This window comes from Cylas formicarius, unplaced genomic scaffold, assembly GCF_029955315.1.
Source record: "Cylas formicarius isolate icCylForm1 unplaced genomic scaffold, icCylForm1.1 PGA_scaffold_6__28_contigs__length_40554024, whole genome shotgun sequence".
In the NCBI taxonomy this organism is placed as follows: Eukaryota; Metazoa; Arthropoda; class Insecta; order Coleoptera; family Brentidae; genus Cylas; species Cylas formicarius.
Window position 1 is genome coordinate 30,027,064 of NW_026844347.1, and position 26,183 is coordinate 30,053,246.

General features: G+C 34.2%; 1 protein-coding gene across 6 annotated transcripts in view; it reads right to left on the reverse strand.

The window, feature by feature from the left end:
- Positions 1-26,183, reverse strand: part of LOC132703995 (phosphatase and actin regulator 3-like) — a 92,174-nt gene that overhangs the window by 1,693 nt on the left and 64,298 nt on the right. For 5 of the 6 annotated variants that reach the window (XM_060673587.1, XM_060673588.1, XM_060673589.1 and 2 more), the window contains 6 exons: positions 5,598-5,825; positions 4,257-4,499; positions 3,174-3,426; positions 2,990-3,022; positions 2,271-2,623; positions 1,620-1,896 (listed from right to left, as the gene is read on the reverse strand). In XM_060673587.1, the coding sequence (XP_060529570.1) occupies positions 1,620-1,896; positions 2,271-2,623; positions 2,990-3,022; positions 3,174-3,426; positions 4,257-4,499; positions 5,598-5,825 (1,387 nt within the window). The remainder of the gene's footprint in view (positions 1-1,619; positions 1,897-2,270; positions 2,624-2,989; positions 3,023-3,173; positions 3,427-4,256; positions 4,500-5,597; positions 5,826-26,183) is intronic. The other variant, XM_060673585.1, reaches the window with a different exon arrangement.

Below are 26,183 nucleotides of genomic sequence, written 5' to 3' on the forward strand. Positions count from 1 at the left end.
CTGGCCCAAACAACGCGTCCTTGCCTATGGACAATTTTAGTGTTAACTTTGTGAAATCTGAAAAAATATTATTGCCTATTAACGAAAAGTAACGTAATTTTGGCTGTAAGCACAGTTTTCTAAAACAAAAATATATAACATTTGGGTAGCAAGAATACCAAATTCAAATTCGGTTTTAGATAATTTGAAAATTCGGTTGAAGATAATTTGAAATGATTTCTCTATAATTTGTATTTGTTATATTTCTTAGAACTCGATATAAACAGCCTTCCTTCAATATATTTAAGCTCGAAGTAATTGATGCATTTGATTCTAAATGGTAAAGAGTCATAATTATTTTTACCTTCTCTTTACAATTCTGCTTATGATTACTTTGCGATACTTTTTATTCCTAATTTATCTCAAAAAAGAAAGTTTTACACTGGCGAGCAAAAACTTTAGGTCACTCAAAAAATTTCAAATAATTTGGAAAAAGTTTTATTACCGAATGGTCGATCTAATAGGCAGTGAATTATTTGCATTCGATATTCAAATTTTAAATAACCAAGTTCGGCCCAATTAAAAATTCTAGGGTGTGTTTAACTGACCATAATACCTTTAGATCCTATTGTTGTGGCTAGGATTGTAGCATTAATACAAGAGGGTCGAGGAAAACGGGAAACTGCAAGAATTGTTGGTAGAAATCTGTGTTGTACAAAATGTCTACCAGCGCTACGATTACCAAAACGCCAGGATCCGGTCAAAAAAGGATGTCCAACGAACGGGATGATCGATTTTTTGGGTCCGCAAGTTGGCGGAATAGAACAGCTTCTGCGGTTTGGATTCGAAATCAACTTCAGCAGGTTAGAAATGTGAATGGTTTCTGATAACTCCCGTTTTTGTCTCACCAGGTCAGATGGACGTGGGAGAGTATGGAAGAGACTCGGAGAAAGATATGCGCCAGGTTGTATTGATGAAAACCTTCCACATGGTGCTCGTTCGGTTATGGTTTGGAAGGAGGGAATCAGTTCAGACGCATGTACAGAGTTGGTCTTTATACAGAACGACGCTTTTAATAATAACTATATATCTGGATGAGACGACGTATTCAAAGACATACACCAATTCCACGTGTCCAAGAGCTGAGAGAGTTGCTAATGCGCCACGTTATCCATAATATAATTCAAAGCTGGTTTCGTCGATTACAAACAGTCATAAATGCAAGAAGAGGGACTACATATTATGAATTTTCAGGTTTTCTCGATATTATTAATTGTTACTCGTTTCTTTAGTTACAAATAAAAATTAATTGGGCCTTGTTTATAATAGACACTTTAAGTTTTCGGACAAAATCATGAAAACCAACATAAGATTTTCCGATTAAATGTTAAATTCAATTAACCAAATAGAGTAGGACAGATAATTTACCACCTACTAAATCGACGATTCTGTGATAAACTTTTTCTACCGAAAAATCGGTAATTTCTTTGTTTTCTCTTTCCCCCTTAAAAGTAACCGACCAAGTTAACACTCTTTGAACTATAACAAATTAAAAACAAAACCGTGGAAAAATTAACTAAAAAATAAATACACCCAGTATAAAAGCCGCGAGTAACTAATTAATTAAGCAACAAACTGACCTTGTTAAATGGCGACTGTCTTCATGCACGTCCATTTCCGAGCTCTTGAATTCGTTCAGTTCTTTTCTAATAGCCGCCTTGTCCTTTGTTGTTAACCGCGTCCAGGGTTTGTCCGCCCGCCGGTCATAATCGTGCGCCTGCGTCACCTCAATGTAATCATTAAACCTGATGATTTTCTTTTCCTTGAGCTCCTCGACCGTCGGCCTAAAGCTAAGTTTACGAAGCAGAAATCGCTTTTTTTCTTCTTTTTGCTTCTTCTCCTCCGCGGGACTTTGTTCTAAAGTAAAATAGTTATATGTAAGTCAAGGTGCAAAAACAAAAAAAAAAGATAATATTACAACATACATTAAGAAAGAACGGCAATTAAACTCATGTAAACAAAAGATTGTTTGAAGCCCGCGCTATTGGTTTTAGCCTTTTTGAGTATTACTAGTATAGTGAAATTTGATTAAAAAACTCATCACTCACTCAATTGTTGACTGATTAAGCTGTCCTGAGTAAACATAAAAAAATTATACCAAATGAGCCCACCGAGATGATTCTGAGATATAAAAAATTATTTTTTTATTTTAATCTGGTTTCCATCTTATAACATGAAACAATGAAAGACACACACAAATCACCTGCAAAAGATCAAAACACTAAACCTACTTTTTAAGATATTCCTTTCTTCCAGTTCCTCTTGAGTAGGTCTCATGCTTAGCCTCCTTATCAATCGAGCGCCAATTGCTTCTTTCGATTCCTGCCGCTCGTTTTCGCTCTGAAGTTGCAGTATGTTCCTGTTGATCAGATCCTGCCTATCCGGTCTCAATGACAATTTTAGCGACAAGCTTTCTTTCCTCGCCACTTTTAACGCCAACTGACTATCTTCGGACACGTTGCCGTCATCGTCCCGATAGTGTATCGGTCCATCGTTGGAATCACTATCATTGTCATCTTCCCGAATCACATAAGGTCGAGTGTTTTCCTTGTTTTCTATGGCTATCCCGAACTTTGGCTTCGAACTGGAAATATAATTGGGGATTAATCTTCGAATTGCTCTTTCAGCCTTTTCGCACACTGAATGGCCTAAGCACGGTGAGGTGTGGGAATTTCACACAACAACTCTGGGACGCCGTCTGTCCATAGCATTCGATTTTTTGTTCGCCTGGTAATATTTAGATTTGGCCAATAAGGTTTAACATACGCTATAGAAAAACAGAGCACGAGGAAGAAAGGGAACGCTAGGTGCGAAAGTCTTAAAATGTTTTCCGTCTATATGTTGTAACCTAATAGTTTTCTATACTAAATGAAATGATCCGAATATAAAAAATGAACATGAATGATGGTTTTAAAGGCACATCAAAATCTCACACTACATCAATATTTACCATAACTTTATCCTAGGCCTTAAAGACGGCCTTCTGTGGTCACAAAAGAGAAAACATATGGGATTAGAAACAAAACATATTATTAGCTAAACAAGAATGTATTTTCGTATCATTGAAAAAATCCAAGGAGATGATTCAAATTACTGTTTTATTACTTAAACCAAATGTTGAATTGACTACTCACCTAAAACTAGAATTGTGCTCTTGCTGCCTGATGGTGAGCGGTCTGTTCTCTTGGGTAGGGGTACCCTGGGGGGTACCCGAACTGTTCTTCTTCTTCAGCGCAGACTTTAAAGGCATAGCGTTGAACTTTGGCTCTTTGGCAGGTATTTCGTCTATTCGACTTGTGTCTATGGCAGGATCTGGTTGAGGCATTCTGTACATGTACGAATTTTCGTCATCATACTCTGGGTCGTAATCCTCATCTTCATCGTTTTCTACAAACAGATAGGCTATTTATTAAATTCGGTTTTGAACGACAATACCAAATTAGTTTTTTTTAATACATTTCACTGTGTCTCACGAAAAGGACATTCTTCTGCATATTGCTTCAGTTTTAGTATTCAAAAGTAAAAATGATAGAAAAACAGATTTTGGGAACTTCCTGCCCGCAGCACCGAACCGTAACAAAGACAAGAAGACCCACTCTGGGGGTGTTTTATTATATAAAATCCTTTTTATTATATTTTTCTGTGTAAGATTTTGTTTATTTTTTATTTAAGATATATTTTGTAGATAGCTGCAACAGGAAACAAGAAATGGTAACACAATTTTTTCGATACCCGAAAGGTTAGGTAGCTGATTATTAACTGGATGAATTATTTATGTTGATGAGAAAATCGCAAACACGTTTTAGGATTGGTGGGTAGTCATAAATATGCAAAATTCAATCCCGGAACAATGTTATGGTAGAATAAAAATCTGTGATTTGCATTTCTTTAAAAAGTCTTATGCCTCTCGGCAAATATTGCACGTCCTTCAAATGCTGATTTCCCGGACTCCATGTAATGGGAGTTTTGAAAATTTAGAAAATATATTTTGCAACATGTGATCTCTAAGTAATTTATTTAATTACATTTGAATAAATACCCCCGATGTTTACGAGGTACACTTAACAACGCAGGCGAAAATAATACTAACGCAGAATCTTAATTACAATGTTGTTAACATCCTTGGATTTTTACCGCAACAAACGACTTCTTAAAATAACAAGTAGCTTGTTGCTTTTCAATGAATTGTTGAACAACATCAATGAATAGATAACAACCTTCGTAATCGTAGTCTCCGGGATTCGGTAACGGGGAAGATTGTCTGTGAGGCATTGGACTTGGCGAACTGAACATCGGCGGTGGTGGTATCGGTCCTATCTCAGACACTGGTATGGGAGGTTCGGGCAGTTCCGAAAGAATGAACATCCCGGGGCCTGCCATGGGTGGGGGCGGCATGCCGTGTGGCTGTTTCTCTTGGGGAGGTGGCGTGCTGCCAGGTGGTCCCTGCTGCCCTTCATTAACTGGAAACATATAATACTGTGATGAGAAATCCGAACGGGCTGTAATCCGCTAACAAATGCTTGACTGCAGGGCTCGTCTTTTGGTAAAGAACTCGAATATTCGATATTCATCGCGAGAAGACGCTGCAGATAATCGTAAAATCCCAACTAGAGCCATAGAGCCCTACACCAGATAACTTATATTTAAAAATATTTAAATTAAAATTTTACCAGGACGCTTAAAAACAACATATCCGAGGACATGTCGTATACTTTGGCATTTTTTACATGAAGAACTCGCGAAATTTTTCTCCGGTGGTGGCGTGTTGTAATCTCAATGTGCATAAACGAGAATTTGTTGTTCTGTTATTATTTTTTGTGGCGTGTGCTTTATGGAGATTGACGTAAACCGCTTTTTTACAGCAACATTAAGTGCTAATTTAATATTATATTTTAGTGACATAGTGACATCTATCAACAGAGCAATTTGTTTTGTGTTTGGATTTGCAACCGGTAAGCTTTTCCTTTACTGTTGAACTTTTGGATGAATCCCTAAAGGCACTGAATCTCGAACTATACCAAACGAACCATTTTTTTAAAATAATATCAACATAAAAAACACAACGCAAACATTAACGTCATATAAACACAATGCAACCAACTCCAATTTTACTTGCAAACTATGGTAAATTTTTTCCGCCAGAGGTTTCATTGAATTGTAAAATCACCAATTTTGACGTCGAATTTGGTTGTTTACTGTTGGTTGCATTTCACGATTTTTGCGATTTGAGAAGTGTTTTCATTCTAAATTTTAATTAAACAGTGATTTAAAATTTAGTGAAAACCAGTTTTCATAGATATCGCTACATATGAAGCATATGCGCATAGTATGAATTGAAGAATTATTTTATGAATGAATTGTAATGGTTCGGAAGTTTGCGATAATGGGATAATTGAAATATCTCGAACAGGATTTTCAGTAACAAATGCGAAAATGGAAAAATCTACAACCTTCCCTGACCCCTTTAAGAATATTACTTTTCCAGGTTTTGTAGGTAGCTAATGAAAATCTTGAGATAGAATGTCTTGCGTTCAACCGGAACGGTAACCTTTACTCACAGTGCTCGCTGTGGTAACACAACAGTCTCCTGGTGAGTTTTCCGTGTCCCAGAGTGCTCGGCCTTTCTGGTTTCGATCCGGCCGGATGTTGGGACATGTTCCCGTTGCCACCGCTGCTTTCGAGTTGCTGACAACCGGATGGCTGCGTGACGTGCAAGGGACCATCCCCGTTCGGGGACATAGCACCATTCTGTGCCAAGTTTCCATCAGTCTTTTCTTTTTTAGGATCTGAAAATGTTAAAAAGACGTGTTTAACAAGGGAAACCACGTTCGCAATTTGATGCTAGCTAGCTACTATAATTTGTATGAAAATTTTTTTGAAGCGTTTTTAATGTTATAGAAATTTAAACTTTATCTACCACGTCAGCTAAAATATTCTTTAACAATTTTGTGATATCAATTATTTGTTTATTAATAACTCACCTAATAACTTATCCAGAAATGTATTTTTATAATTAGTTTTTAGACTAGTTCTAATTATTATGATTTCTTTTAATATTTTGTATAAGAGATTTCTTTTTTCTATACAAATAAACATACAAAACGTTTTGTTTTTATTTGACTTTTTTAATTCAAGATGCAAGAGGACGTAATTTTAACGACAAACGACTCGTATACAACCAAATGAAATTTAGCTGCCAACATTTTCGTGACCAACATACCTAACAAATAACAAAAGACATAGAAAATTAACCAAAAATAAAATCTCCGGAATTTTTAACTGCAGACTTATTTTGGGGAATATGGGTCGGCATTTTTACCGAGACACTGTGTCCGAAATTTTGCGCTTCCATGCAACTGTTAGTATTTGTGCAAATCAATACGTTTTCGTCGAAAATTGTAGAACATTCAGTTGTCAATGTGATAATAATACGCAAATTCGGAGACATTTATGTCGGACAATGGGAAAACGGCTTCTTGAAAAAACCTTCAAATCTGCTTGTACAGGAGAAATTAGATTATCCGGCTCAGCGGAAACCGAAGCTGAACAGTGAACTGGATCTAAGCTGCAATTTTATGAGGAAAATTTTACTTAGAGGGACGCGTAATGGGGATTCTTTTCCTTCCATTACACGTTAATACTATTGGCAGATACGTTTAATAACAGACTGCTTTACATTTACATTTTCAGTTTTTCTATCCCTTTGAGTTTTTTGACATTAAATTATTTCTTAACGAGTACTTTTTGAAATCATTTCAATGGTTTTATAGGGTTAAGGGGCAACGGAGGGGACCGCTATAGCAAATAATTAAAATTATAATTAAATAAATCCTTAGTAATTTTCTATATCATTTCATGAATGCAAGCCAAGATAAGTTTAAACATAACCCGCCATAGAGGAACATAATAATAGACATAAATTTCAACACACTCAAATTTCTACTTACACAAATAAGTTCAACATAAGATTTCTCAATCAATATAAACTGTTCAGCAGAAGTCAATAATGAATAATCCAATAAGTTATTACGGAAAAATTAAAAAAAACTTATAGAAAGAATCATGATATAATAATAATAATCAAAATATATAAATATCTAATCTGGAATCGGTTCTAATCACAAATCGCACGCCTCATGTTCCGTGTAATTTGGATATCTGTGACTAAATAACTTCATTGTAAAAAAACTTCCTTCAGAGAAACTCTGATCACGATGACGTGTGATGGACACTGTAGAATTTTTTTTTTTAATTATGGAAGCGTACCATAGACTGCTCTAAGTTACCGCCATACATCTGGTTTCACGTTAAGTCGCGAGTTCTATCTACTAAGTCCACCCACAAACTTTTTGGTTAGAAGTCTACTTTTACAGGCACCATCATTAATCGCAATTGTAGTGAGACAGTTTACTCTAGTATTAAAAGACTTAGTTAGGTTTTATATTGTGTTGGTAAACATGTTACCGTCAATATTTTCTGTTATTTGTTTGTGCTCATCTGGTACATATGTGTACTTAGTGAAATGTTGTATCTGTTAGAAAATAAAGATAATTACTTTCATGAGGTCTACAAAATTTGGATATTAACTTTTGGTTTACTGCGGGGGTAGCGTCAAAATTCTTGACCATAAAGTAATCATCAATTTTACATTTAGAGGGTGGCTTGTGCTTAGTATCAAAATAATTTTTATTGTATTCTACAATTCTTGAACTTTGACTTGGAAGGACGCAACATACAGAATTGTAACGCACGATGACAATTAAAAATTACATTCTTTCCGTGAATTCTGGCACGTAAAATAAGGATTTATTTTTGCTTGTTTTTCTGTAAACAAAACGATTACATAATTTGAAACTGGTCAAATTCGATTCTGAATCAGGGAAACAAAATAAGCTGAACCCGTAGTCAATGAAGCACATTTTGTTTTTAGTTGAAATTTGAAACACTCCGTACAAAAGTAATTTATATTTCATAGTGTAACACGAAAAGTTTTGAAGCAACTATATTTTATAACAATATAAATAAAAAACTTCCCAAAACTATTTAAAAATAATTGCAAATGTTTATACAGTTTTTGTTGTGACAATTTTTGGGGAGAAATCATTTTATTAAAAAATAAATATAAAACTGGTATTAGGAGTGCCTTCGAATACCTTTCTTATTGCGAAACGAAGACGACCTGCTCTTATATCCAGACGGAAGAAACGCTGCAGGCGGCGTGATCGGAACTGGACCCGAGTCCCAGTGGGGCACAACATCCGGTTGACACTGACCACAAACCGCCAATTCCAATTTGTTTTGCTTGTCCGACTTTTTCTTTGCACCTCCCCCGGGTGCCAAACTTTTCATCAGGAATCCGACGCCGCTCATCACGTTTAATCGCGCTTAATCAAATTCGCGAGTTTTTCGATGGCAAAACCGATTCGAAAAATAAGGTCTTAACCCATGTCAAAAACCAGCGTTCAAAAAGCATGTCATTTTTGGGACACAATAAATTATAGATTGGATTTAGATTCGTGCATTGTCTAAGTCACGAAAAAGAAGGTATTTTTACTAAAAGAATGTTTTTTTAAGGTGAGAAATAGGTGGTAGATGAAGACAAAACAATTTTGGACAGAACTTAAATCTGCCACAAAATACAGAAGGTTAAATTTGAAATTTGCAATATTGTAATTGATTTCGTGTAAATCTGGCAAGGCTGCATTTGACAAAACATTCTAAAATATTCTTTGTTGGTTTTAGAGAACTTTTCAGCCTTGTTTATGTATTAGACTAAACACCCTTCTAGCTGACATACGGAGTGTCCGCAAATGATGTGCAAAAAATTAATATTAAAGTTCAAATTAAGGTTTTATGTTTATTTTTGTTAAATCAAATTTAACAGTAGATTTGGACAGTGTTTTGAACTACTTTGTTGAAGGACATAGCTTAAAACTATTTTTTGAAATAAATTTCTGTATGCTAAGGGGCCCTTTTAGGTTTTGTAGGATTTTCACTTTCAGATCAGTGAGACCGGTCAATATCCCACGCAGGAGAGAAGCGAAAAAACAATTACGTTTGAGTTTTATGTCAAATTTGGTCTAAAAATACAAAAGAAAATTAGTTGTAGGTGTGCTAAATTTAATAAATTAATAAATTAAATTGAAGCAAAGTAGATAAAAAGTTATTAAAGAAAATTCATATGAAAATACAATATAAACTTTCTCCAGTAATTTTTTGCTCGATATTTCCGGACACCCGATCTACGCATTTTTTAGTACAATTTTGAAAACAAAATGTTAAATATTTATGTTGTTTAAATCCCCTTTCGGCATATTCTGCTCCATATTCTTTATTCAAGTGTGTACAAGACATACGATCTCCCAGACTCAACATGGCTGGGTTTTCATTTTTAGATTTCGAGTACCCACAAACCTGGTATAATTGGAAATTTAAAAAAAATATTGAAACCTTCCATCAATCCGTGTTCGCATATGATCGGTCCTCCCAAATGTTTTTATTCTACGACTTCGAAATTACAAATTGAACCAAAATAGCTGCCAAAATAAAACAAAAACAATCGGAATGGTCTGGTATCTTAGATATTATATTTAGTAATGTTTGGTGTTTACAATTTCATATCTGATTAATAACACGAATCCACGTTGACGGAAGGCGTGGGACTGGACATTTTCACAAAATATGTGCGTAAATCATTGGACGAAGGTTCTAACAAAATGTCGTTCGTGAACACACCTAGAGTTTTAATCTCAAATTTCAACACACCCGTTAATTAAAATTCGAAATTATTTTCAGTCAATTGTCGTTATTGTTTTTGTAAAATAAAACGCTATACACTAGGAAATCGTGACTATTTGAAGCGAACACAACAGAAATATAATTAATGCATTATGCAATGGTCATTGGGTTTCACGCTGCAATCATAATGTGCAGCACGTTGGATATTTAATTACATACTTTCAAACTATTGTCTGACGCCCAAATATTGTTAAACGAAAATTACAATGCACAGGATTCGATTTGCCGTTTGTAACTTTCCGTGGCACCTTCCAAAACAAAACAAAAAATGTATGACAGTCAAGACTTTGCGCAGAAAACTTAATCGCCTTGAAAAATTCTGCTAATTTAATTTTAAATTCCTACACTAACCCAAAACTGTTTTTAATTTTAAATAATGCGACTTGGTGATGTTACTTACTATTAATTAATCGAGTTAATGTCATGTCATGAGTTATAGTTGTATCACCCTTTGATTTCGACAATAGACAGTTAAGTGAAAATAAAAAAAAATAATAACATCATTATGAACTTTAGTAACAAAGTTTGTCTCGAAATTACAACCATAATACAAACTCCTCGAAATTACTCCTTTCATTTTGGAGTTCAAAGTATTAAAACTGAGAAGACAATTGATAGACAAGTTTCTTTTTTTTTAACTCAATAAAAACTTCTTTCTGTAAAGTCATAATAAAAAAATCTTTATCGCCAAGGTACTAATAAATGCTTACAATGCTTTGGGTCCTCAACAATCTCTGATAACATTGTCTTCTGGGGACACGCCTGTGGCGTCGCGCCGTGGTCTAAGTCGCCTGATAACCGATCATAATAGGTATGGTCTGTTCATAGATATGAGAAAGTGACCAATTGCTTTTGAATGGGATTATCCAAGGGTAGTCATTAACATACAATGCAACAAGATTATTACCTAAAGTTTCGGAATTTAAATTCAGGTAAAATTGTGGTCCGTAATAGAAAATAATTTTATACCTACCTGTGTTTAACATTCTTTGGTTTGGTATACTACTTAGTTTAAATTTATTAGTAATCATTCTTATTTCGTGTGTAATACAGCGTGTGTTGAATCGTGTGCGAATTATGCAAAATATGTGCGAGTCTAGTGTATCTCAGGAGATGCTCCCGCCAAAATGTAGAAAACACTATTCTATTGAGACTAAGGAAGTTATAAACAATGTTTATTTGACCCTCATTGAACGGTGGTGCCAGCAAGCAAGCATCTTTAGAAGAAACGGCCACATTGATGAAAATGCCAACATCAACTGTAAGAAAATTGTGAATAATCCCATTTCAGCGATGAAAAAAGAAGCGATGCTGACATTTTCTCGAGTGTAGATGAAAGTGACAATATGTATGATAATATAGAACAAATAATAATTAGAACAGGCGATGATAGCGATAGTGATACTTATATATTATGTTAATAATTTTAAGTAATTTAAGTAGGTAATAAAAATAATTTGTAAGTTTATATTAGATTTATAAATATTGTTTAGTATTTTTCCTAACAAAATAAATAAATAAATTCTAAGCAAAGTATGGGCCTGTTCGGCCATATTTCATTTTTACAGCTTGCCCGGGTCTTTCCTTAATTCGTATCAGTTAGTCACTTTCTTATATCTATGAACAGACTTTATTATAGGGTCTAGATTACCTCCCAATAATGGGAAAGTCCTTAAATAATTGGCTTTTACCACCTTAATATTAGTTGTAATTTAGCGTTTTTCGAGAGTGGTAGTGTTCAGAGACTTTTAGATTGTGACTTTTTTATAAAATAAACTGATTTGATTTGGACTTAAGTTATTTCATAGTCTTTTGCTATTATGGAACTCCATCAGGTATGTAAATTTTATTTTTAATTGTTTAAAAATAAAGCAAGAATTGGAATATATTTTAATGATTTTCTCGTTCTAAAATCAAGTACAGATTTCACAAAATATGACATACTACATGCAATATCTTATATAGAAAATTAAAACAGATATGTTTCTTTGTTTCAGGCTCCCCTGCCAGAAACTAGTTCATACTAGAAAGGATATTTATGAAATGGTGAAGGACTGCCTAAGAGACGGGTTATCTGATCTATTGAATCGTCTGAAAAAGGTGATTACTGAACGTAGTGGAAAAACGAGAGATATTCGTGAAGACACGAAGGCGTCATTTTCTACTTTATTTTCCAAAATCAGACAGAAGTTGCAAGCTATCAACAGGACCGAGCAAAAATTTGTGCATAAAGTATTAATACATGGAAAACAAGTAGTAGAAAATGCGCTATTACCAATTGGACAGTTATCGGAGGCGGCTCAAGAGGCCAGAAATAAAGACAAAAAGATCTATCGTGAGGACTTCTCTCGAAAGTTTTCTCGTATAAAAACAATGGAAGATGTTTTCAATTTTTTTTTGTTTTGTATTCTTCGATCCTTATATCTCTAGCCTTAGGAAGCTTCCAAAGAAAGATTTCTCTACCTGACTCAGATGAAGATAGTGACTTTCAAATTGATTCCGAGTTGAGTGAGAGTGATTCAGAATAATAATTAGATAGTTGTCTTTAAATTTACCTTAATTCGGAATACTTAAATTCCGAGTAATAATAAGTAAATTTAACTTAATTAGAAATACTTAAATATCTTTTAGTTTTTCTGGTAGCAATAAATATATTTAATACAATTTGTAAATATTTTCTAAATTTTGTTTCTCAACATAACCCTTATAATTAATCCTCCTCCCCCACCCTTCATAGGTCATTATTTTTATTACTTATTACAACTTTACATGGGTCAATTTTTTTTTGTCAAATGAGCCAAAAGTGAGCCGCTATTTTTAAGTGGCATTTTTTTGAGCATGTTAGGGATCAGAGAGCTCGTCAAACCCCAGATATCAATTTTGGTACAAATCCAACAGTGCTGGGATTTGTGACCGAGACCACTGTGCGTTGTGAGGCTTCTCTTTGCACAAAAGAGAGAGCAGAGAATCCGAATCCGAATTATTGTTATTATGTTTCGTTAGTTTGAATGAATTTGTGAAAATTGAATGTTTACCTTTCTTACCTCTTTTGTATGACTTGTTTGTTTGATTTTAGCCAAATCAAAATCTGATTCTTCAATTGCAACGAAATTACTGATAAGAAAGCGAGAATGATTTGAAATGATCGAAAACCATCGCAATAAATTTACTTAGGCGCACATTCCATCTTTTGAAGGTCAGGTGTAACCTGCGGTGAACCTTGACCTCTTTGGGAAATATCTCCCTTAGAATATGTGATAAGATAACCAACATTTCCGGGTAACATAAAACTAAATCCAACGAATAATTTGACATTTGAGATCGACTTTTCGAAGTTTATTACCTATACTTTCATTCAAGCGGTATAAAATCTGTTACTAAAAGTTTCGGCTCAAGCGCACCGTGATTATCGACCAAGATAACCGGATGTTCAAGGTCGTTGGGGTCGAATGTGCTTTGCCATCGCGTTCCAAGAGTACAAAGAAGAAGGTTAACACGCAAAATTTTCGCGATACGCAAAAAAAACACTGCCGCAAATAAATATATGTTATATATATGCGATGGAAAATTCGAATGAAAAAATTAACCACTGTTTAACCGGACGGTGAGAATAATGCAACAAAAGCGCGGTTCCGTCAAATGGAATATTTACCCGGCGTACGAATACTAATTAGACACCGAAAGGAATCGCGTTTTTCTTTTTTTGAGTAACGCGCGTTTTCGCAACTCAAGAGCGGCACTCGAGACCAACAGGTCCGAGCAGCAGGACCGCCGTTACTGCTGGAAAACGGCGGCGTCTCGACGACTCTGCGTGGGCGTCGCTACGCCCCGAGTGCGGATCGTTACCGCGTCCTGCAGCAGACAGCAGCGGCGGCAGCATCCCAGTGTGACGTCAGGCGACCAGCCTAATCCTGTTATTTATCCTTCCGGATATTGTTTATGTAGATCGAAATTAGCACAAAAGATTGAGCGCGCAACTTGAGTCGATGTCCGAGATGGACCAGCACCAAGGTCCTTGTGGGTAACAAGGCCCATACACCCATTTAACAATAAAAAAGAATTTATAAGTATTATGGCGCCATCTATGTGTTGGTCTGTTATGGTCTGTTCATAGATATAAGAAAGTGACCAATTGCTTTTGAATCGGATTATCCAAGGGTAGTCATTAACATACAATGCAACAAGATTATTACCTAAAGTTTCGGAATTTAAATTCAGGTAAAATTGTGGTCCGTAATAGAAAATAATTTTATACCTACCTGTGTTTATATTCTTTGGTTTGGTATACTACTTATTTTTAGTTTATTAGTAATCATTATTATTTCGTGTGTAATACAGCGTGTGTTGAAACGTGTGCGAATTATGCAAAATATGTGCGAGTCTAGTGTATCTTAGGAGATGCTCCCGCCCAAATCTAGAAAACACTATTCTATTGAGACTAAGGAAGTTATAAACAATGTTTATTTGACTCTCATTGAAAGTGGTGCCAGCAAGTAAGCATCTTTAGAAGACACGGCCACATTGACGAAAATTCCAACATCAACTGTAAGAAAATTGCGAATAATCCCATTTCAGTGAGGACAAAAAGAAGCGATGCTGACATTTTCTCGAGTGTAGATAAAAATGATCCAAGATATAATACGGCGTAAAATTTACCAGTTATACGAGAAACAAAGTCTATCTTGTATGAAGCACATGAAATTGATTTAGTTCGGAAAATCATTAAATTTTCTGGCAGAGGATTTCCCTTGACCATAAAGACACCAAGGCATTTCTAGCGCTTTCAACAATGAGAAAAAAATTGCTGGACATGACCCGTATAAAGCATTTATCAAGTGACATCCTTCCGTGTCTCTCTTCATTGTTAGCGACTATTTTGAAAAACTTGATAACATCAACCCATAAAGATATACACAGCATGGATGAAAAGGGAAGCAGACTACATCCACAGACAGTTATTGAGAAAAATGGGAACAAGCGAATCCATATGGTTAATCCAGAACACGTTGAAAATTGTAAGATTGTTACCTGCGCAAACCATCCACGACGGATTTCCTCCGGGATCTCAAGTGGATGATGTCTCCAAAAGGTAGCATGACCACTACCTTATTTATTGAATGGCTCAGTCATTTTTCCAAGTTTATTCGACATTCAATTGTTAATGCTGCCGACCAACTCGGAATTCACTTATTATGCATTAATTCAAATATCACACGTGAACTTCAACTCCTCGACAAAATGGTGTTCCATTCTTTCGAACATTTTTGGGATGAGGAGTTGTTGCGTTATTGGGATAAATTCACAAATAGGAAAATGAACAAAGAAAGTTTTTCTGAAGTTTTCACGCCAGTTTGGGGAGATGCATGAAAATCGATAATATTACTCATATATTTAGAGGTACAGTTTGATAAAACTGTAATTCCTTCCCACACAGCAAGAAGGAGTTCAACATGAACAGGAAACTAATGTTCCAAACGCTTCTAATTCAGATACTGATGTGCCTATTGCTGTTCTGAAGAGTCGTATAATCACTGGGGTGACTCCCTCAAAAGAATACAGTTTCTCGGAAATTCTTGCCACTCCTGATATGAAATCGGCGGTTGGAAAACAAATCAACAGAAAGAAATCATTGAATTACAGGGCCTAAGAGGTCACAAGAGATATTTTTTGTTCAATTTCAAAAGAGAAACGTTTAAAGAAATATGAAATAAAAATATTAATAAAAAAGAAAAAATATAAGTGTATGTAAAGAAATAAAAAAAATCAAGTGACAAAAAACAATTAAAACTAAAACGGATCTCAAATACCTACAACTTTTAACCCTAACCCTTTTCAGCTTTAATTGTTGTATTTTCTTTGTTACTTTTTTTAAAATATATAAAAAATATAAACTAACCAAGATCGCAAACGAATAGCAACAGTAATTTGTATTGTTGCATATTATACATTTTGTTAACATTTTTGTTTTATACAGAGTATTCGAAACATGGACGAATATATTAGAAGACGATTTTTTGTTAAAAAATATGAAAAGGGACACCTTAAGACGATGGTTTAGGCTACTCCCATAGAAACCTTTAAGAATTAAAGAAGAATTAAGAAATAAAATAGTAAATGCTCGTGAAGGTATAAGAAATAGACCTCGAATTTTACGTCCTAACGTGGACCATATAAGAACTTGATTCTTCATAATCCCAGCCCAAAACCGTTACGTCGAGTGAGAATGTGACATTTCCAACATTTCTTGTAGTGTTCTTTATGTTATGGACACCACTGGACTTAATAATTTGAATCTATAAAGGCTCCATTAGCCACTTAAGACGCAAAATAACATTACCAAATTTCATGAGAATCGAGTGAATATTTGTTTAGTTATTAATTTTTCTTTCAACGAAATACCCTGAAAACTCCGCATTTTCTTCAATTTTTCGAACACCCTGCATGTCCAGAACTTAAATTGGTGCATGTTTCAGTGGAAAAATAACAAGAAGATGAGGTATGTCGGAGATGGGTGTGCAGAAATATTTTACAGTACTAGGTTGAAAAATAATATGACCACATACCCATTTAAGAAATTAAAGTTCTTGCAATTTTCCCATATAAGGAATAAACCAAGAAAGTATTTTAAATGGAGAGCTCACATAGATCAGAGATCAAAAACCAAATATTACATAGTACAAATATTTAAAAAAAAAGTAAAGATTTGAAATAGCTCTGCTGTGTTACACATTTTTGAAAAACTCAAAACAAACTATAAAAAGTATTACAAGGCTACAGGGTGTTCCATAAAAGAAAACAGGTTTAGTTTATACTCGACTTTATATTTCAACATGTGCAAGTTTAACAAGAAAACTGACTACGACACTGCATTTAACGTAAACACCCCTAACCAGACCAGTTTTCACCTTTTCGACAAGCTAACGCATAACCGAGGTATCTAAAGACGCACAATTTTTGTTGCGCCATTTTTAATACGCCATTAGTAAGTAATTAAAATAGTATTTTCATATGTATTAATACTTGAACGAAAGCATTTAATGAACATTGCGAAACAAGACACAATTCATTTTTTTTTTTGCAAATAGGAAGATGTAAAGAACCATTTACTTTAGCCATGGCACGTCGACGCACTATTCCACATACAGCATGTGGAATAGTAATTGTTAAACGAAAACCATAAATAGAAAACAACAAATATCGAAAAATACGAAAAAAAATTGGTTCAAGTTAATAGCTTTATATTTTTTTATTGAAATAAAGAAGAAACTTTATATGCTTCTAGTAAATTTTTTCCACAAAACTATTCAATTACTCGAAGATTGTTTGGGATTGTTTTTCCTTCGTCCGGATTAATTTTCTTGAGCAAACCATTACGGTTATCGCTTTACGTGCCTAAAAGTAATATTCGAAGCATTTTGAACGTTCAGCCGAAATCCAATAATTAAACGATGCACATTTCTTGATGAACTTTCTATTCCGCTCCATTAAGGTCATCCACGGGGAAATGCGACCCGCTTTCCCAGATCCGGGAAATTACCCATACGAACGACGTGAAATGCTGTTTGTTATTGCTCGCAAAATTGTATATATGGACGTGACGTGTCCCGAGTCCCGGTTATTAATTTTGAATTTTCTTTTTGATTTCCGTCGGTAGATGAAATATTTGAAAAATCGAAGTAACTAAAAATGTAGGAAATTGCAAGTATTAGAAAGAAAAAGATTAAAAATGCTCTTTTCTTCACCTTTGAAGTCTTCATAAACCTGAAAGTTATAGCCATTTTGTTGGTTAGGTCACGGTAGTTTCTCGTGAATTTTTAAAATTTTTGGTTCACTTCCGAAGTTTTTTAATAATATTAATAACATATCTCATAGGTAAGTGAAAATATGTATGTATAGAAGGAAAGAATACTAATAAATTTTGGAGGAGTTTGTATAGATTTTATCTTCTACGGCAACCTTGTCTCATATACTAAGAAAAAATTATTCAATATACAATACAACAAAATGTCTTTTTTATATATTTTTGTGTTTTTCTTGACAAATAAATATTGTTATTGAAACATTAATAAATTTCCTATTGGAGACTTCTATTTAAAACGGTTATGACAGCAGTGCTTGTAATGGATTTTGTTAATACCTATCAATTATACAGTTTTAGAGGTTTAGCAAATTTGGATCTGTGGGATAGTTTGTTCGACAAAAACAATAAATACTTCTATTGAAACACATGCCCTTTACTTGGCAAAATATTGAAAAGTTAGGTTATTTTTGAAAATATTGATAAATTTTATTGCTCAGTTGCACAAATTTATCTTTTGAATTGTTTTTGTTTAAGTCAGTTACCTCGTTCAATTCTAATAAAATCAACTAAACTTTATTTGACTTTAAAATGTTAAAACTATATCAACTTTACATCAGCTTTTTCGATAGATCCATTTGATGAATTTCTTTGAAATGGCATGTTTAATGTAAATAAAATAAATGTTAAGCTTATTAAATTATCCAGTCTAGTCTATCCAAGTAATTCGAAGTTGGGTTAGAAAAACGTGAAAAAAAATTGTCTAATTATTGCACCCAAATTCACACAACTGTAAAACATTGAAAAGAAACACCTTTTTCCAGTATTTACAAAAGTTACCCCATTTTTAAATATTTTTTTAAATAAAACATGTCTATTTTGACAGGCGAGGGCAAATGTCTGAAAACTTTATTGATTAATTGATTGATTTATTTTTTTTTGCTAAACCTCTAAAACGGTATATTTAGAAATTAAAATGGAGCCAGATAAGATATTAACAAAAACCAATTACACAAATACACAAACTATCCCCAGAATTAAAATTTCTTAAAGTAGTGGTGACACTGTATAATAAGCATGAAATAATTAATACTGCATAATCCATCAGAAATAAATACTATTTCATTTAAGGAAGACAATTTTTTTAGAACGTCTAAAAATAATAATAAATATCATCATTATCTAAAGAGGCATGCTTAAATTTAAAATCAACAATAATGTTAATTCCGTCCCTGCCTTCTCTCCTCAGCGGAAGAGAGATAGGTCAGAATCAAGCATACAAATGAACCCGGAGAAGAAGCGCCCCAGTTTTTCATCCAAAAGAAAGAAAAAAAGTGTAAAAGAAATGTTGTGTAGTTTGCTTATTAGAATAAAATCACGTATGCATAGGTGAAGGAGCTCCACACTAACGAGCCCTACTTATCGAGTTACCGAACTTAATACCATTGATAAAATTCTATTATTAAGCATATTTTCTTTAAATGAAATCTAATCAGATTTATCGCCGAGTTAACACTTCTATTCGTGTAAAATAATGGACCCAAAGTGCATTGTCAGAGATAATAGCATTGTAAAGTGGTCGACATCTGTAATGGACGGATGTAAACGTCTTGCTTCATCTAGTTAAATTGAATGGACCTTCCCAGATTCATAAACTACGGGGATCGTGAAAGTAAAATTTACGTCTGTCGGAAATACATCGGTGTTGACTCTATTCGACTGGTTGGCATCTTAAAAGCGCAATTTTGAAGCATCACGAATTCACCTCCTTAAATTTCTTGTTGCTTTAATAAAAAGTACCACTCCTAATGTCACAACCGTTAAGGACTGAACCGCGCAAACTAATTTGTCTTTTTTCTTTAATGACAGGTTCAATTGCCTGACTCCGTGGAATGGAATTCGATGATCTAATTCTTAATAACTGGCTACGAATTAAATTTGGTTTGTTTTTAAACCTACGAGAATATTGACCCTAGTCACATCACGCGTGGGTCTGATTTTCAGTCAACAAGTAATTATAGCTTGCGAACCTCCTAAATTAAAAAAAATTCAGCTTACAAATGCGTTGGAAAAGCCCCTAAAATGTACTCTAGGTTTTGTTTAAAAAGGCAAAAAAAAATCAATAATATCGGTATATCACATGACTTATCGGATATTCCATATTTTCATGGTATGTTATTAAGCAACGTCAGGTGTTTCAAAGTGTTTAATAAGCAACCAAGCTTTAATTAAAGTTTTAAGTAAAAATTACATTGACTGTCTAAATCTTCAGCAAGCCTTAGAAGGAATATATAACTGAACTATAAAAAATAAATGACATTTTAATAGTGATAAATCTTTTGTGTTTAGCTATAGTCGAAATAAAAACCAAGTAGAATATGAACATAAAAATGGGGGTCATAGTGTGTCGCCGAATTGTGGAAGGGTGGTGTCATGGTGTACCCAACTGTTGTTGACGAGACTTGCTGAGGTGGGAGTGTGCAGCCCACTTGTGAAGTGGTCACAATCATATATTTCTGAGAGAGAGAGAGTACTGTGTCGATTACTGGACATGTGTCAGACACGTTTCATGCAACGTCTGGAGTCCCTCAGGGTAGTCACCTGGGCCCACTATTTTTTATTATGTATCTATGATGTTGGACGTAGACTGCCTACGTCCAACATCGGAGATGGAAGGACCTCTGAAGAAGCTCGCCACTCGTGCTAGCGAAACGTTAGGAAGTAATTCCAACCGACGACGGCCTTTAAACCCGAATCAAGATAATAGCTCATCAACGGGCCGCGAAAGCCTTAACCAATTTATCACCCTTTAAGTATGTTTTGAAGGACGCAAGTCTATTTATTAACAAAACTAACAACATTGTTTAACATTCTGTTTGCTCTAGAAATTAACAGTGCAGCGCAGTGTTTTTTTGAATCGCCCTGTATTTATAGCTTAGATTATAGTCGAAATTCATAACGGGCACCCAACTCATTTGCTTATAATTTAAAAAAATTAGTACAACCTAATAATATATATATTTATATTTTGTCTGTCCTAGGTACTAATTAGAAAATTTTTACAACTGTTGAACATTGAACTCTTATCAGAACCCCAATCCCCATCGTCGTCTAGGAAAAAAATGTTAAAATAACCGACTACGGTTCCGTTACATTATATATCCAGTTATTGAGCGCGTTATCACCTCTTTCAAAATGTGGCACGAACTATATCGGCCGTGTATCTTTCTTTATACATGGCCGAACTTATCCGGCACGTTCTACTGCGAACATCACGCACTTCGTACGGGAATTATTGATTAGAAAGAAAAACGGCGACAAAACAGACGCCGCGGTTTCGAGTTTCAGACGTTTTCACACCACGTGGGCGCTAGCTTTAGCCCTACAATGTCAATACTGAGAAAAAATTCACAATGGGAAAAAATTAAACATAATTTTTATATCAAAGACTTTAAAAATCAACTTAGAAGATTCGTCACACTACGTTACTAAGATAGACAATTTGGCTCGATTTTTTCGCGTTTTAAAAGATAAGAATTTAATAAGATTGATTTGATTTGGCACAAGCTGAGAGAGTGCTAAATAAACGAGTAACTAAAGAAGTTTGTCAAAGCATTCCATGCTGTACTCTTTCTAACGCCATCAGTTTTTGGGCGCATTTTTGCGGAACAGCACCAATACATTCATTGACGTGTGACATGATAATCAGAACTGACAAACGTTTGAGTTGACTTGACACGCTTGATCAGTGCGTCAGGGGGTATTTTCGGTGTATGGAGTAAAAAATTAGCTTTCTCTAAAAAACTGAATTATGCACTTATCGGGTATACGCAAAGCATCACTGCAAAGAGTCAGCTTCATTAAACACTGGCGCAAGTAACTAGCTAAAGGACATTTATAACGGGTATATAAGAAACTTTAGTTTTTTCACAACAGTTTTTGTAGTTTTCTAGGAAGACGATTGGTGTTATTAGTGTTATAAGGATTCGAATGAATTGCATCCAAAATGCATTCGTTAATTTTTCTGCAAAACTATTGGTGTTGGTTACTTCAAAAGCGTTCTTAAAAACTTTATTGCTATAGTTTTACTCTTGGGGTTTTATAACTTACTACGTAAAACCTGGACTCTCACGCGACGGTCGAAGATTGATTTCTTTTCTTTCGTTTGCACAATTTTAAAAAGCATCTTTAGTTTAAGTCTAAACTTTCGCTAGAAAACTTGCCTTGCACCAACAAATAACTAAACAAAAACTGAAAAATGAGGTTATGTTTTCTTCGTTATTTTTAGTTTTAAAGTGTTTTGTAAGTTTTATAAATACTTTTTCTAGTAACTTCTACAACCAAAATTATCTTAGATTTTAATGCAAGAGCCAAAAGTGCTATAAGAGACCTGGGTAAGTTTTATTAAAGTTTCCAAGGCTTGCTTGAAAGTCAATATAAAGTTTTTAAAAAGCGACCGTGGCGTCCCTTTATATGGCAGCAATTTTATATTCTGGCGAATTGATATAAATACCTTCATAAAAAAGCAATATTGCTGAAACTTGAAGAAATATTAGTTTAAAAACATGCAATGAAATAATGTCCTGTTGCAATTTTAATAAGAAATTTTCACAATAATGTCAAAGCAACTTTGAGTAAAAGCAAATGACAAGGACGCGAAAAGGGTCGTTTTGTTTGGTGTTATAAACACGAAAGGCAAACATTGCGGTTAAGTTACACGTGAATTTATTTATTCGTGCTGTTTTGACGTATCAGACACTCGTTTATTAAACACTTGCTCCGCTTATATCGTGACTAAAGTGTGGTCTAAAAAATTGTTACATAATATACCCACAAGAAGTATTTCTTTGGTGTTATTTTAGTCTATTTATCAAATAATCGTAATTATTTTACTCTCACTTCCACAAAATAATCTTTCGTTTTATTTTTTTAACGTTTTTTTTGAATGAATGAATGGATAGCGTTATAATGTAGTCGTGATATTGTGGCTGATATTGATTGATAAATAAACTTATTATTATTATTACACCATTATGTAAATATTTTATGAAACAATGGTGCAGTTATTAGTGACTGAAAACGTGGCCAGGCGTACACAAAATAGTTCACGCTACCAAATTTCCTCTTCATTCTTAAAATCTCTAAAAGTCACTAGTTCCGAACCAATACATTAATGAGCGAGTTTCATTTCCGCTATATTTTCGAACAACAATTGACTTTGTACCGCGTCAAAATTTAATAACAAATTTTGGTACACAATTTAAAACAGACTATTAAACGAGACATTAACGCCGCAGGGGTGTTTCATATTAACGCCTCAGTTAGATAATGTCGCATTAATTTTAATACAGCCCCTCCTGTGAAAATTAACACGATAAAAGTTGAATTCGTTTCTCCTTAATTTAATACGAAGCGTTTACAACATGATGCGCTAAAATACGTATTAACAAGCGCACAAAGAGGGAGCGATCAAACGGACGAAATTGAAGTAGAAGGCAAATGTGAGGTGGAACAAAACTTTCTGGTTCAAACAAAATACCTTCAACATTCGCACATGTCCGGATGTCCGGATTCGTTTATAACATACGTGATACTACTTGTCAAAGTATTCATTTGGACTTTATTTGTAACCGAACCTGTGTTGCCTATTTTTCCCACCTCAATTGCGGTCGTTTCAAATAGCTCTACAAAAATAGAAAATGCAGTGCGAAAATAACCAATAGAAAAACCTTTATCCAGATTTAATGCGCTCCGACGACGCCCTCTATATTATTTTTATAGAAATGCGTCTAGCTATAAGCTTTTTCTAAATGGAGACAAAATCATATCTGCGACAGGTTGATTGCTCTATATTTAGACCTTCGGCTTTGAACGCCATTGAATAATTTAGGCGATTTTACCTCGATATGGAGATATCATTATATGCGGATTGTCTAAACCGAAATTGCTTTAAAATTTTCTGGCGCTAAACTAAATAAATCAAAACGACTTCCTGCGAGATTATTTTAAATTCTAGTGTCAACATTTATGTTACGTTCGTACAACTTCATATTGAACGACTACAAAATTTGAGGCTGCAATTTTTAAAATGTTGGAATGAAAAGGAACTGGTTTATTGAGTAAGACGAAGTATCACTCCGATATACTTATCAATCTATTTTTTTTGGAATTTTCGAAAAAAACAATGAAAACATTTTGGGATGGCTGAATGATAGGTGCATAAATACATTTCTGAAATACCAAAACGACTTAAAGGAAAAATTCGCCCACATGGTAAAGAGATGCGAACACATGCTTTTTTTGTCATGTTTCCCATTTGATTTTTTATATATGGTGGGGTCATTACAAATTCAGAAGTAAATAATAATCAGCAGATTATGTCATAATACGATATACTAGTTCAAAGTATTTTTCAACACTGCGGTCCAAGAATTTCCAACCAAAATCCAGCAATAGAAAACAGACAATTATTATTAGGGGTGTGGTCTATAAGCAATATTTTATCCAGGTATTTATTGTTAAGAGTTATGGTTTTCAGCACCATTAAGTAACTCAACCCCAATGCAATTTAAAGTTGATACTCCGAATCATTAATCAGCTTCGCAAAAGTTAACTAAAATCGTTTTAACCCGCCTCCGACGCAGCTTTAATTAAATTTACATTGTCTTGTGGTAAAGGATAGAAGGTTCATCGATCGTTTGCCAGTCTAGTCAAAATACAATTTCGTATTCAAAACCGTTTGTCATTCTTCGCCGAAGATGTGGCTTAGACATCTTGGGGCGAATCACCCAAATTGTTTTGTTTATATGGACCACTTGCGCTTCAGTCATAGAAAAAATATTTTTCGAGTATACCTAACTTGCGGTGCATGCAAACAAAACAGAATAAATAAATTACCTCTAATTTAAGTTGAACGGCAGGTAAAGTAAAATCCCGAAGAAGTTGTCTAAAAAAATCCTTCTCGCTCTACAGGGTATGAATGTAATGCGTGATGAATTTGTTTTTTTTTTATACATTGCGTTGGTACAGAGATATGATCATTTTATGAAATTCAGTTTTTTATTTTTATATTGTTTAGACGGCGTCTATTATTGTTTAGCTCTAATGATAAAATTCAAAAGGAATTGAAAACGAAGTGCTGAGCTAGCGATCGACCGAACATCATAAAGAACTTTACCCCATGCCAAATCATTCGCCAACATTCACACCATGTATAACGCGAAGAAATTTAACAAAACATCCGACACCACAGGCTGAAAATCCAACATCGGCAAAGAAATTTGGATTTTTTATATAACTTACAGGGTAAACAACAATAGTAGGTTTTCTATCGTGATGCTTACATACGCAGTACAATTTTTGTTCCCTGCTAGTTTTTATAACATTTTCAACAAATATCCAAATTTTTCCATATGAAAGTTTGATTGCTAATTTGATAAACTGTTGACTCTTGCACGTGCGTCGAGAATATTATTATGTTTAATGGAACTTAACAGATGCGGCAGTTCATAAATTTAATGGACTACCGGAAACAATCACCGTAATTCTAGCGCGAGCTTTGCTAAACTTTACCAGGATGTGCGAACAGTATACGAGAGAGCTTTATTGTTCGCTAAACAAACGAAACGCCAGAAAAGGAAGACAATTTCGTTGGAAATTTACGACAACTAAAATGTGTGCGTCAAAAATTCAATAGCATTTTTAAAAATCATCTAAATTTTAATTTTATGAGGTAAAATAGAAAAATTATGACTCGATAAAACTGTCCAATTAAAACAAAATAATTACTGCAACGCTACTAATTTGTGTTTTAACATGACGAGCGAATGATATATAGGGTTATTAGCTCTGAACATTGCACGGAACATTGTGATCAAAATACAAATTATACCGATTGTCTCGAAAGTTTCAAAGACGGATTTTCTGTTATGGTAGTATATTACAGCATTTCCAAATTTTACAATGCCACAATCATAATGTATCTTTTTAATAGGGTTTTTAATGTCTATAAACCACGTAAATTCTTTAATTTTACTCTTTTAAACACCAAACATCTAGCAAAACATAAGTCAAACAAGGACATGAACACATTTGAAAATGTCATTTGTTTATTATAATTTGTTCTCTTTGTTTAATATAATTAAAATATAATATTTTGACAAAAAATCAAAGAATGAGTTTAAGAAATTAATAAGATAAAAATCCTTTTCAATTGAGACATTGTCAAGCATCATAACAATCAGGCAATGACGAGCACTATTTGCATTCCATCTGGCATTTCTGCCTTACAATGATGGCCCAAAATGCATAGTAATTTGCATATTTCACACCAGCAGCCGCTGCGAATGCATGGCCTTACCTTTCGAACCAAACCTGCTGGGATAAAGTTCCATTATCTACTGAAAGGGAAATTAGAATTTCGGTTTGCGATTGGCGAGTAGAATGTTTTAAAAAAAGACAATATTACTAATCAAAAAACGAATGGTTTTCATAGAAATCCGTTTATAAATTTGGTTCACGCATAGTTCATCGGCAGCTAATAAAAAAT